General features: G+C 39.9%; 1 protein-coding gene across 1 annotated transcript in view; it reads left to right on the top strand.

Moving 5' to 3' along the window:
- HTRA4 (HtrA serine peptidase 4) overlaps positions 1–13,415 on the top strand; it is a 311,700-nt gene that overhangs the window by 207,271 nt on the left and 91,014 nt on the right. The window contains exon 6 of the mRNA XM_053718083.1: positions 5,132–5,246. Within this exon, the coding sequence (XP_053574058.1) occupies positions 5,132–5,246 (115 nt within the window). The remainder of the gene's footprint in view (positions 1–5,131; positions 5,247–13,415) is intronic.

Genomic DNA, 13,415 nt, shown 5'->3' with positions numbered 1-13,415 from the left:
GAGGCAGGGATTTCATTATGTCAGAGGGAGACAGAGAGCAGAGAAAGGCAGAGAGAGCAAAAGGAGGGAGAGAACAAAGTAAGGGAGATAGGGAACAGAGGAAGGAAAAACAGAGACAGGGAGAGCAGAGAGAGGAAGAGGGAGAGAGACATGGGGTCTGATTTACTAACAGTCGGATGAACATGATCCGCTGTAGAGAGAACAGAGAGATGGAGTGAACAGAGTGAGAAAGAGAAAATTCAGGGGGAGCAGTGGGAGGGAGACAGTGAGAGAGAGCAGAGGCAGTGAAAACAGATGAAGGGAGAGAACAGACAGAGAGAACAGAGGGAGGGAGTGAACAGAGTGAGGCAAAAAATGAGAGCAGAGGGAGGGAAATAGAGGGGAGGAAGCAGAGGGAGGGAGAATAAGAGCAAAGAGAACAGAGGGAGACAGGGATGGAGGGAAACAGAACAGATTCAGACTGGGAGGGAAGGAGAAGAGAGGGAGGGAAAACAGAGATACAGGGATGGAAGGAAAAAAGAGCATAGAGCAGAGGCAGGAATAGCAGAGGAAGGAAGAGTAGACAGAACAGAGGGAGGGCAGAGGGAGACAAGGAAGGAAAGAAACAGAACAGATGGAGGAAGAGCAGAGGGAGGGATAAAATGGTGTGACAGAGAGAACAGAAAAGGCAGGAAGGAAGAACAAATGGAGGGAAGAAGAGAGAGAGCAGAGGGGTGGGGAGAACAGGAACAGAGAGGGAGAAAAGAGAGAACAGGGGGAGAGAGAGAGAGAGAGAGAGAGAGAGAGAGAGAGAGAGAGAGAGAGAGCAGATAGGTGGGAGAGATAGAGCATGGGGGAATAAGAGAGACCATGGGGAAGGGAGAGAGCAGAGGGGTAGGAGAGAGTGAGAGCAGAGGGGGAAAGAGAGAGAGAGCATGGGGGAGCAGAGGGGGAGAGAGAGCAGAGGTGGGAGAGAGAGCAGAGATGGGGGGGAGAGAGAGAAGGAGAGGGAGAGCAGAGGGGGGGGAAGAGAGCAGAAGGGGAAAGAGAGCGCAGAGGGGAGGGAGAGATCAGAGGGGGAGAGAGCTGAGGGGACACAGAGCAGGGTGGAGAGAAAGCAGTGGGGAGGAGAGACCAGAGGAGGGAGGGCAAGAACAGATGGGGCAGGAGAGAGCAGAGGGGTAGGAGAAAGGAGAGAGAACAGAGGGGGAAAGAGAGTAGGGGGGAGGAAGAGAGCAGAGGGAGACAGAGGAGGGAGGGCAAGAGCAGATGGGGAGAGAAAGAGAGCAGGGGGGAGAGCGAGAACAGATGGGGCGAGAAGAGAGCAGAGGGGGAGGGCAAGAACAGATGGGGCAGGAGAGAGCAGAGGGGGAAAAGAGAGCAGAAGGGGAAAGAGAGCGCAGAGGGGAGGGAGAGATCAGAGGGGGAGAGAGCTGAGGGGACACAGAGCAGGGTGAAGAGAAAGCAGGGGGGAGGAGAGAGCAGAGGGTCAAGAGAGAGAACAGAGGAGTGGGGGCAAGAGCAGATGGGGAGAAAAAGCAGAGGGGTAGGAGAGAGTAGATGGAGGAGAAAGAGAGCAGAGGGCGAGGGCAAGAACAGATTGGGGGAGAAAGAGAGTAGAGGGGGAGGGGAAGAACAGATGGGGGTAGGAGAGAGCAGAGGGGTAGAAGAGAGAGAGAGCAGAGGGGGAAAGAGAGTAAGGGGAGGGAGAGAGCAGAGGGAGACAGATGAGGGAGGGCGAGAGCAGATGGGGAGAGAAAGAGAGCAAGGGAGGGAGAGAACAGATGGGGGGGAAGAGAGCAGAGGGGGAGAGAGCAGAGGGGACAAAGAGCAGGGGGGAGAGAAAGCAGAGGGTCGAGAGAGAACAGAGGAGGGAGGGCAAGAGCAGATGGGGGAGAAAAAGCAGAGGGGTAAGAGAGAGTAGATGGGAAGAAAGAGAGCAGAGGGGGAGGGCGAGAACAGATGGGGTAAAGAAAGAGCAGAGGGGTAGGAGAGAGAGAGAGCAGATAGGGAAAAAGAGTAGGGGGAGGGAGAGAGCAGAGGGAGACAGGGAGGGAAGGAGAACCAAGGGAGAGCAGAGGCAGAGAGAGCAGAGGGAGGGAGAACAGAGGGTGACAGAGAGAACAGAGGGAGGTGGGGGAGGGAGAGAAAGAGAGCAGAGGGAGAGGGAAAGAGAGAGCAGGGGGGGAAGAGCAGAGAGGAAGAGATAAGGGGGGAAGAAAGCAGAGGGGTAAGAGCAACAGCAGGGTGGAAAAGGGAAAGAGCAGGGGAGGGAGAAAGTGAGCAGAGGAGAAAAGAGATTCCAGAAGGGAGAGAGAGAGAGAGAGAGTAAGAGAGAGAGTAGATAGGAGGAGAGAGAGCACAGAGGGAAAAAGAGATAGCGGAAAGGCGGAGAGAACAGAGGGGGAGAGAAAGCAGAGAGGGGAAAGAGAAAACAGGGTGAATAAGAGAGAGAGAGCAGAGGGGGAGGAAGAGAGCAGAGGGTGGAGGGCAAGAGAGAGAGTAGAGGGGGTGGGGTAAAGAGAGCAGGGAGAGATAGCAGAGGGCAGGAGAGGGCAGAGGAAGAGGGAGAGAGAGTACACACACCTACACACATATGTAAACACACACAGATATAAATATAAACACATACACACACACAGATTCCTTAACATTCCTATAACATTCCCTCTGTGTCCAACTGCTGACATCAGAGCTGCCATCCAGAGGCAGAGGCTAGAACCCACCTGACATGCTGCCTTTAATTTAAGACAGCAGCGTTGTCTACAGGACAGCGCAGCGCAACTCCTACTTGATGCATGGCAACCTTACTCCATCCCCTTCCCTTCACAGACCTCATCTCTCTGCAAATGTACGTGTGCAGGAAATGGTTACATTCTGTGCACAGGTAGTATAATTTCAATATTCACATAAATTGAATGTAAAACACAATAAAAAGAAGCTTCCTCTGCCTTCTCATCCGGTCTCATTATGTAATTGTCTCAGATGACTGAATGAGTGCATTTTTAAAGCACTGATCATATATAAAAACACATTTTTTAGCTTTTGTAATAGTGTACGTGTTTCACGAGAGAAATGTGTGTGTTTGGTGTTGAAGGGTACGGAGGAGTTATATGTGATGCAGAGAGGGGATGAGAATGTTGTGTGCAAGGGAGAAGGAGGCTGAGATAGTGAGCAAGGGATGGCATGTGAGGGACAATGGCCTAAGAGGATAAGCAGGGCTGTGTGTAACAATGAAGGGGTGGGAGGATAAGAAGCTATGTGTAACAGACAGTGGATGAGGAGGCCGCTGTGTATGAGGGAGAGTGGAATAAGAGGGTGTGAAGAGACTGTTTGAAGACGAAGCAGTGTGAGATGGTAAGGAGGAAAGTGAATATCAGGTTGGTGGCAAGAGAGGTTGTGGTGGCACCGGCGGTTTTGTTTGAGGAGGGAGGGCTAAAGGGATGAACAGAAGCTGGTGTGAGGGTTAGTTGGATGGGCAAGCATGATGTGAGGGAGAGGTTGTTGATAAGATGAGTTAGAGTAGGTTAAAAAAACACATGCATAGGGGAAATGGAGGTAAGAGAGAGAAGAGAAGATTGTGAGCGAGTGTGGGGGGGGGGGTTGATGCTGTGGTTGTATATGAGGGGGAAAGAAAAGGTGACCATCGGCTTTTGTAAGGGAGAGTGAGTTTAAATGTTGCAGATTATACTATATACACATATATCATATGTGATGTCATTTATGTCATCAACAATGTCATGTGTGATCAGTAAAGTCATTGATGTCATGTAAAACTCCTAAGGGGGGAGTGGGGGCAGTAAATATATGTGTGTGTGTAGAATAAATTGTACACTCCAATGGTCATGTGGTCTGTTCTTTGGGATCAATGAGGTTCTACAAATACAATATATTCATGAAATAATATAATCCAGACCATACTAATAATAATGTGTAAATTCCTACAGGCCCATTTATCAAAGGGCTTGCGGACCTGATCCGACACTGCGGATCAGGTCCGCAAGACCTCGCTAAATGCGGAGAGCAATACGCTCTCCGCATTTAACATTGCACCAGCAGCTCACAAGAGTTGCTGGTGCAACGCCGCCCCCTGCTGACTCGCAGGGAGCTGTCAATCAACCCGATCGTATTCGATCGGGTTGATGTCCGGCGATTCCTGTCCGCCTGTTCAGAGCAGGCGGACAGGGTTATGGAGCAGCGGTCTTTAGACCGCTGCTTCATAACTTGTGTTTCTGGCGAGTCTGAAGACTCGCCAGAAACACGGCCCTTCAAGCTCCGTACGGAGCTTGATAAATGGGCCTGCTAGACTGTATGGCCTTTATTCATGAAGAGTCATAAAACACTACAGTGAAAACAAATTGGAAATCATTGTGAATCATCTCTATAGGATAACAGAAATGTGATGTATTTTCACATTATATTATAGCTTTTGCATGCTTATTTAAAATCCTACAAATTAGTCAAAATATAAATTAGTCATTTATCAAAGGAGGGTGAATAAAATGCTGAACAATCTAAAATGACTAGATGATTTATGAGTAAAAAAAAAACAGAACACAAATATAGCCTATACTGCTTGAGTAACATTAAACATTTTGCTTCTTATTTAAATAAAACTGAATTGTTTGAAAAAAAAAAAGAAAAAAAAAAGTTTAGAAACCCTTCTGGATAGGGAAGTTTAAAGGGAGATAGAACCAAATATTTTTCTTTTATGATTCAGATATAACATATCATTTTAAAACAACTTTCCAATTTACTTCTATTATTAATGTTTCTTTATTTTCTTGTTATCCTTTGTTGAGAAACAGAAAGGTGAGTTCAGGAGTGTGCAGAACTATATGGCAGCAGTTTTGAAACAGTGTTATACATTAGAAAGAGCACTAGATGGCAGCAGTTTTGTAACAATGTTATACATTAGAAAGAGCACTAGATGGCAGCACTATTTCCTGTCATGTAATGCTCCATGTGCGCACGCTACCTATCTAGATATCTCTAGATATATAAAGATATAGATATATCAAAAGAAAATTAGAAAAAAATGAAAGAAAAAATTGAGTTTCACGCCCCTTTAAATAACATAGTGGAGAAAAAAATAGAACATTAACTATGGTTTTCAAATAATTTTAATACCCTATTTATTCTTAACCAATAGGATGGAGAGGTTATAGGCATAAACACTTTAAAGGTGACTGCAGGCATTTCTTTTGCGATTCCCTCTGACCGTATTAAACAATTCCTAGCTGAATCTCATGACCGACAGCTTAAGGGTAAGTGATTCATCATTTATTTTTAAGTAGATATTGTATTTTTTGTTCAATCTAAAAGTGCTGCTTTATTTACAGAAGGCAAAAGGGGCAGATTTATCAAGTGGATCATGCTGTAGCGGATCATGTCCGTCCGATATCACTGAATGCCAACAGCATACACTGTCAGCATTTAACAATGCACAAGCAGTTCTGGTGAACTGCTTGTGCAATGCCGCCCCCCTGCAGATTTGCGGCCAATTGGACGCTAGCAGGGGTTTTCAATCAACCTGATTGTATTCGAATGGGCTGATTGCTGTCCGCCGCCTCAGAGGCGGGCGGACGAGTTAAGGAGCAGCGGTCTTAAGACCACTGCATCTTAACTCCTGTTGAAATAGGGGTATACGGCCCCATTCGGGCCGTGATAAATCAACCCCAAGTATCATCTTAGCCAATAAAAGGTTACACATAGCAGTGGTGTCTGCTGTTCTATGGAAAAAAATAAAAATTAAAGGGATAGAAAAGTCAAAATTGAAATGTGCATAGGTGCATTTCAATGTGAAATTGAAGCATTTTTTCAATATACTTCCATTAGCAAAAATGCTTCTAATAAAAGTTATTACTGGCTTTCTGAGGCATATGCACATATCCTGTGGGGGCCCATGCACCGGTATTCAAACACTACACCATCTCAGAGAGTCAGTGGTGGCTTCTATGAGATAAAGCAACTTTCTAATTTACTCCTATTATCATTTTTTCTTCGTTCTCTTGGTTTCTTTATTTGAAAAAGCAAGACTGTAAACTTAGGAGCTTGCCCATTTTTGGTTCAGCACCTGGGTAGCGCTTGCTGATTAGTGTCTAAAAATAGCCACCAATCAGCAAAAGCTACCAAGGGTGCTGAACCAAAAATTGGCTGGCTCCTAAGCTTACATCCCACCATTTTCAAATAAAGATATCAAGAGAACAAAGAAAAATTGATAATAGGAGTAAATTAGAAAGTTACTTAAAATTGCCTGCTCTGTCTGAATCACAAAAGTTAAATTTTGACTAGACTATCCCTTTAATAAAAGAGTTAAAGAAGTCAAGGGTGCTAATATTTTGACTGACAAACTACATGCCTCTGTTTTGCTTTTAATTTTGAGCGGTGTAATTCTGTTTTGCTTTGATCATAAATTTGCTAGACAAAAGCTCTTGAGGTGTACAAATCATAAATGGAAACGTTTTTATTTTTTTTTACTGAAAATATTAAAGGGACACTGAACCCAATATTTTTTCTTTCATGATTCAGATAAAGCATGACATTTTAAGCAACTTTCTAATTTACGCCTATTATCAAATTTTCTTATATATTCTCTTGGTATCTTTATTTGAAATGCAAGAATGTAAGTTTAGATGCTGGCCGATTTTTGGTGAACAACCTGGGTTGTCCTTGCTGACTGGTGGATAAATTCATCCACCAATAAAAACGTGCTGTCCAGAACTATGAACCAAAAAAAAAGCTTAGATGCCTTCTTTTTAAATAAAGATAGCAAGAGAACAAAAAAAATTGATAATAGGAGTAAATAAGAAAGTTGCTTAAAATTGCATGCTCCATCTGAATCATGAAATAAAATATTTGGGTTTAGTGTCCCTTTAATACTAATACTGCAGTACTTCTTAATAAAGCTCATTGGCTGATATGGACGACTCCCACAGCTCTGTTTACAGAGACAAACAAAATAAATGTTGGTTTATGCACGAAGTGTATGCATTTTTCAAAAATCAAAAAACTTTAGATAAAACAAAAAACAAAACAACAACAGTATCCCTTTTATGAAAAGCAGATGATGAAGTTACTTAACTGCACTAATGAGGTGTTTTCTTGTTAATGATTCACAATTAAGGGCTAGATTTTGAGTAGAGCGCTAGTTGTTGCGCACAAACGATAAGTGGTTTATAGCTAGTGTTTTCTAGCATTGGAAGTTGAAAGTAAATAGGTTAGCTCGAGCGCAATTGAATTTAACTTGCGTTGGTTTAGCGTAACTTCAGAGCTTTAATTAACTGTTATGCTTGAATACAAAGTGGCACAAAAAGCATCAAAATACATTTAAAAGAAAAGTTACACTCATAATAACACTGTCTAATAAAAATTATTTAAAAAAATATATATTGCAATAAAAAGTTATAAGGGCTCAAAGATATGAGGTCTCAGGACTGTAAAGGGCTTTTATATGGAGATACATATATATGTCTAAATATGTATATAACTATATATATATATATATATATATATATATATATATATATATATATATATATATATATATATATATATACTGTATATATATATATATATATATATATACATATATATATATATATATATATATATATATATATATATATATATTTATATGTGTGTACAGATGTATTTATGTGTTTTACTGTATATTTACTGTTCTTCACTTACAGGAAAATGTCTTTTTTATTTATATATATATCAAAATAACAAGAGTATTGCATTGAGCAAAGATACTTTTTTATTTGGACTAACTATACATTTATAAGATGACAAGCTTTCGGAAGATTCCTTCCTTTATCAAGTCTGAAGCAATACTGACCAATTCAATGGAATTTACAGATTATATCTTAAAACACAGAATAGCTAAAAAGACAGAAAGTGCAGGGAGAGGAGGAGGTGTCGTAAAAATCATGAGGGGGGGCTTAGGTAACAGACAGACAGTGTCCAGTGCAGGAGAACAGACAGGGGAAATATATAGCTTTACATAGAGCATATACTGACATAAAGTTATATATCAACATTGAATCAATATCTATAAAGATGTGAAATTGTATATACAGGGGGAATACAAAAGTTAAAAAAAGACAAAAGTGTGGACATAGGCTTACCTATGCTACATAGGCTTACCTACCTTATATATATATATGTATATACCTATTTTATATGAACAGTATCATATAACATAAATTATGCATTTGGCGCATAGTGTCGCAATTTAGATCTTAATGCGGTCAGGTTAGCGCCCATGAAAATTTATTTTAAACTTAGATTTTTTAAGGTGCATTAGAGAGTTTAGATCTCTTTATCAGTTTATTTTACTACTGAGTCTTGCGGCCAGAGTTATCCTGGGATATGCTTCAGTCATTCTGTTAGTTCCAGTGGGGCTCTGCTATATCTGGTATGCAGATCTGTTTTCTGATGCCAAGTTCTCCACTTTGTCTCCTATCACATTGCCACTGTTTTTCTCAGCTCTAAAATATCAAGATTTTTTCGACGTGGAGGTTGTCCAATTCTTGCTGTTGCACAGAGATTTCTCTGATACACTGTTTAACTTCCTTACAGGCTAGACTCCTGGAAACTAGGAAAATGTATCTCAAATAAAGAAGGCATGTTTTTCCTTGGGTTAATCTTGCAGATCCAGAGGGCATTCTTTAGAATGTAAAGAATATTTGTTTTGCAGTCCTAGTTCCTTTCAGGTTCAATTTAAACTCTTCAAATTTGATTTTTACAGTTTAACTCAATTTCCAGATGTACAGATCTTTGTGCAATCCTTGGAGAGCATTAGATTGGAGGTATAACCATTTTCCCTCCATGATGTCCTTTTTTTATTTTCGCACAAGAACAAAGGTGTTCTATGATAGACTTAAGGGATTCAAAAAGAAAGGAAAAGCCACCGATAAGGTTAAAAAAAAGTGAACTTTATTCAAAAAGCTTAGCATATTGTGGTAGAAATAGGACTGACACGTTTCGGCTTTACAAATTTGCCGTAATCATAGACTTAAGGGATGTCTTTCTACATATCTCTATTCACAGGTATCATGTGAGATTCCTCAGAAATGGACTAATATTAAAATTTTTATATGTTTTTTTGTTGCTCAAATTATCATTAAATATATTTATGTTAAAATATATGTCAATAATTTGTGCTTGGGATAGCAGAAAATATTATAATCTTAGAAAGTATTACATTGTCCCCCCACCAGCTACTTTATAATGCCAACAGGCTGGCAAAAATTTTAAGTGGAAAACACTGTAACTGTTGTGCTACTTTCACGAAATGGGAAATTTATAAAGCACATAACACAACAGAAACACTAGAACTGGAGTAAGATAATAGGGACAAAATTGGCAGGGAAATAATAAATAATACAGACAAAGAAGTAAAGGGATAATTTTTAAATAGGTCAAAACAACTCAGACAGAGACAAAGGCCCAATGATGGCCGAAACGGTCATCTGGGGTTGCTGTGTTCCTTGTTCAGAGAGGAGATGCCTAGTATTTTGGTGCTGGACTGACCGTAATAGGCAGGATCAGACTGATATTCTACAGGAAAGTTCTACTCTGTGACAAGCATTACTGAGCTAAAAACAAGATGCACCCAGGTGGTAAATCATTATATAACAAGCTAATAAGCTATTGAGCTGGTTGTTCGTTCCTAGGTGTATACGATCAAATAAAATCAAATATAAATTTAAGTTGTCAAGGAAATGTCAAAAATACAGAGGGCTACATAACGAGTGGAGCAGTAACATTAACCCAAGTGCGATATTGGAATATCGCAATCACGTTACCTTACACTCATATTACAAGTTGAAAGTAAATGCGATCACTTGAACGCAATTGCATTTTATGCTCAAACTTTTTATGAGATCTCAAATCTCGCTTAAATGGTTTGTGCTTGAAAAAAGTTACTCTAAACACAAAAAAATGTAAGTTAAGTTTCACGACCTACACTATCTACACCCAATACTATTACCCCTATCCGCCACATCCCCCATTGCAAACTATCCCACTACACTATTAACCCCTAATCTGCCATAAGCCCCCTCGCAAACTAACGTACTACATTATTGCCCCCTAATCTGCCATAACTCCCATCGCCATTAAACCCTACACTGTTAACCCCTTAACCGCCACAATCCCACCACAATAAACCTCTACACTATTAACCTCTAAACCCCCACAACCCCCACCACAATAACCCTTACACTATTTAGCCCCTAAACTGCCATTACTCCCAACCCCTACACTGCTTAACCTCATAACAGCTAACCCCCCTAGACCCCTAAAGCTATGAGCTATGAGTTATAAAAATAAATACTACCAATAGAAAAAAAATACCAAAAATAAAAACACTACTAAAAAAAATATCTATTCTTAAAAGTACACTAAAAACAAAAAAGCCTTCTAAAAAAAAATACCCAAAAAGGGTATTTGTCAGGCAGTGCCCAAGTTTAAGTGATTATCGTTTTTTTTATGCAAAAAAGTGATTATAGCTCTTTTGCGAAAAATTCTATCATAAAAAAAAACGCTGAAAACAAACTAACACTAAACCCTTAAGTTTAGACTCACTATCTTGAATCCGGCTAATTTGGGGGACAGCAGCGGGTCCATGGTATAGCTCCTTGATCTTCATGGATTGTCTTTTGATCTTCCGATCTTTCTTCATGCTGAATTCTAAATCAAATTAGTCAATAGAAAAAGCTTTCATTCTATTGGCTGATTTGAATTGGAATTCAAAAATCAGCCAATTGGTGGGTAAGACCCTCATCATCAAATTGCTGTTCATTAATTTAGAGTAGTGGTTAGTTCTTGGACCTTGTGCAATCATTCTTCTCTTGACCAATTTGTGAAGCAGATACTTGGTCCTATTTTCATACTAAATGTTACAATTTAGACATTCATGCCTCTTCTGAGTTGGCTTTTTGCTGGAAAGTACCATGGGATGCTATGCAAGATACATCCCTGCCTTTTACAGTGTGCTGGTCTTAAAATGGACTTGAGCACCTCAAAATAAGCACTACAATGGGACAAGCGACCTCTCTTTCAAAAAGAGTTGAGGTCGCTTTTTCAAAGAAGGGGTTCACATGGTGGCTATCTACTGATAATGGTGGCAACCATAAGTATACTGTGGAACAACATCAAGGGAGTGGAGTATCTCATGTGTTGGCCCCTTATATAGATAAACTTCAGAAAGCAGCAAACCTCATCTTTCAAATGAGTGGTCCTGTGTCCTTACAGCTGTTAGCTACCATCTTAGCATTAGTTTTATTTTGGGGACACTTTTTAAGAGACCCTCATCAAAATAATATATCATAGGACCCCACATTTATAGCTATGAAGTGATTGTCATAGTAATTATGATAACCTGGGAATAACTGCTAGCATCATTTTGATTTGTTGTTGATGTTCCTGCTTAGATCCATGTTTCTATGAAGTTATAAGTAATAGCCCCAATAAATGGGAGAAACTATGAATGTAAAAATAGGTGATATCCTATATATGGTGACTTTTCGGATAACTACAATATTTTAAGTGGAACATGAACACATTGTCAAAATGGGTTAAGAAATCCCTCTGGGAAATCAGAATATTGAGTAATTTTAAACTAATATTTGTATGGTTAGTTATTTTATGCCTACTCCTTTTCTGCATAAATTGTAACATGGTGCACAGGGACAAAAATAATACATTTTCTTTTCTGATGATTAATTTTACTTTTTATTTAACAATATAGGTATAGAATCCTAAATCTTTATGTTTTGGGAAGATGAACTGATGCAAAATGTATGACAATGAAATGCGGTTTGAAATATTTAAAGGGACACGCAAGTCAAAATTGAACTTTCATAATTCAGATAGAGCAGCAATTTTTAACAACTGTCCAATTTACTTCCTTTAGCAAAATGTCCACAGTTTTTTATATTTACACTTTTTGAGTCACCAGCTCCTACTGCTCATGTGCAAGAATTCATAGTATATACTTATATGCATTTGTGATTGGCTGTTGGCTGTCAGATGATACAGGAAGAATGGAAATAGACATAACGTTGACATTTTTCAGAAAAAAAATCTAGTACTAATTTGAAGTTCAGACTAAGTGCTATTATACTGTCTTTTTACCATGTATTTGTTGTTTATGGAAATCTACTGTCTTTTTACCATGTATTTGTTGTTTATGGAAATCTACTGTATTTACTGGTCCTTTAAGAAATAATTACTCCTGTGCTGCTATTTACTATGTACACCATAAAAAAAAAATATGATACAACACTATTTCTCTTGTTAAGTGTTTTCAGTACACGGGTCATCCATTACTTATGGGATATATTCTCCTTCCCAACAGGAAGTTGCAAGAGGATCACCCAAGCAGAGCTGCTATATAGCTCCTCCCCTCACATGTCATACCCAGTCATTCTCTTGCAACCCTCAACAAAGAAGGAGGTCGCGAGAGGAGCTGGAGTTTTTACTTAACTATTCTTCAATCAAAAGTTTGTTATTTTAAATGGCACCGGAGTGTGCTGTTTTTCTATCTCAGGCAGTATTTGGAAGAAGAAACTGCCTGCGTTATTTTCTATGATCTTAGCAGGCGTAACTAAGATCCACTGGCTGTTCTCGACATTCTGAGGAGTGGGGTAACTTCAGAAACTGGGAATAGCATGCGGGGTCCTCCGCAAATGAGGTATGTGCAGTACATTATTTTCTGGGAATGGAATTGACTAAGAAAATACTGCTGTTACCGTATGATGTAAGTACAGCCTTAAATGCAGTAGTGGCAACTGGTATCAGGCTGATAAATGTATGCTCAGTCGAGTTATTTTCTAGGGACTAGAATTTGACTGAGAAAATACTGTTAAAACTGAAATAATACTTAAGCCTTATCTGCAGTGGTAGCGACTGGTAGCAGGCTTAGTGATAATGGCATGTTATTCGTTTTTTGTGAGGTACTTTGGTGATAAATCTCTTTGGGCATGATTTTTTTCCACATGGCTTACATATATTTTCTGCATGGAAACCGTTATACAGGGCTCCCACTGTTGTAATAGGAGTGGGAGGGACCTTGTTTTAGCGCCTTGTTGCGCAGTTAAAATTCTAGCACAGTCTTCCTGCTTCTTCCTCCTTGATCCAGGACGTCTCTAGAGAGCTCAGGGGTCTGCAAAATTCATTTTTTAGGGAGGTAATCAGTCACAGCAGATCTGTGACAGTGTGTTTGACTGTGATTAAAAGCGTTAAATCTTAATTGATATCCGTTTTATCCGTTTTGGGTATTGAGGGGTTAATCATCCTTTTGCTAATGGGTGCAATCCTCTGCTAATAATACACTTCTTGTAAAGAATTGTTTAATTATATCTGTATTTTTGAAGCGCTGCAGCGTTTTTTATATTGCTTGTAAACTTATTGAAAGTGATTTC

The sequence above is a fragment of the Bombina bombina genome, chromosome 6 (genome assembly GCF_027579735.1).
Source record: "Bombina bombina isolate aBomBom1 chromosome 6, aBomBom1.pri, whole genome shotgun sequence".
In the NCBI taxonomy this organism is placed as follows: domain Eukaryota; kingdom Metazoa; phylum Chordata; class Amphibia; order Anura; family Bombinatoridae; genus Bombina; species Bombina bombina.
This window is presented reverse-complemented; position numbering and strand designations above follow the sequence as displayed.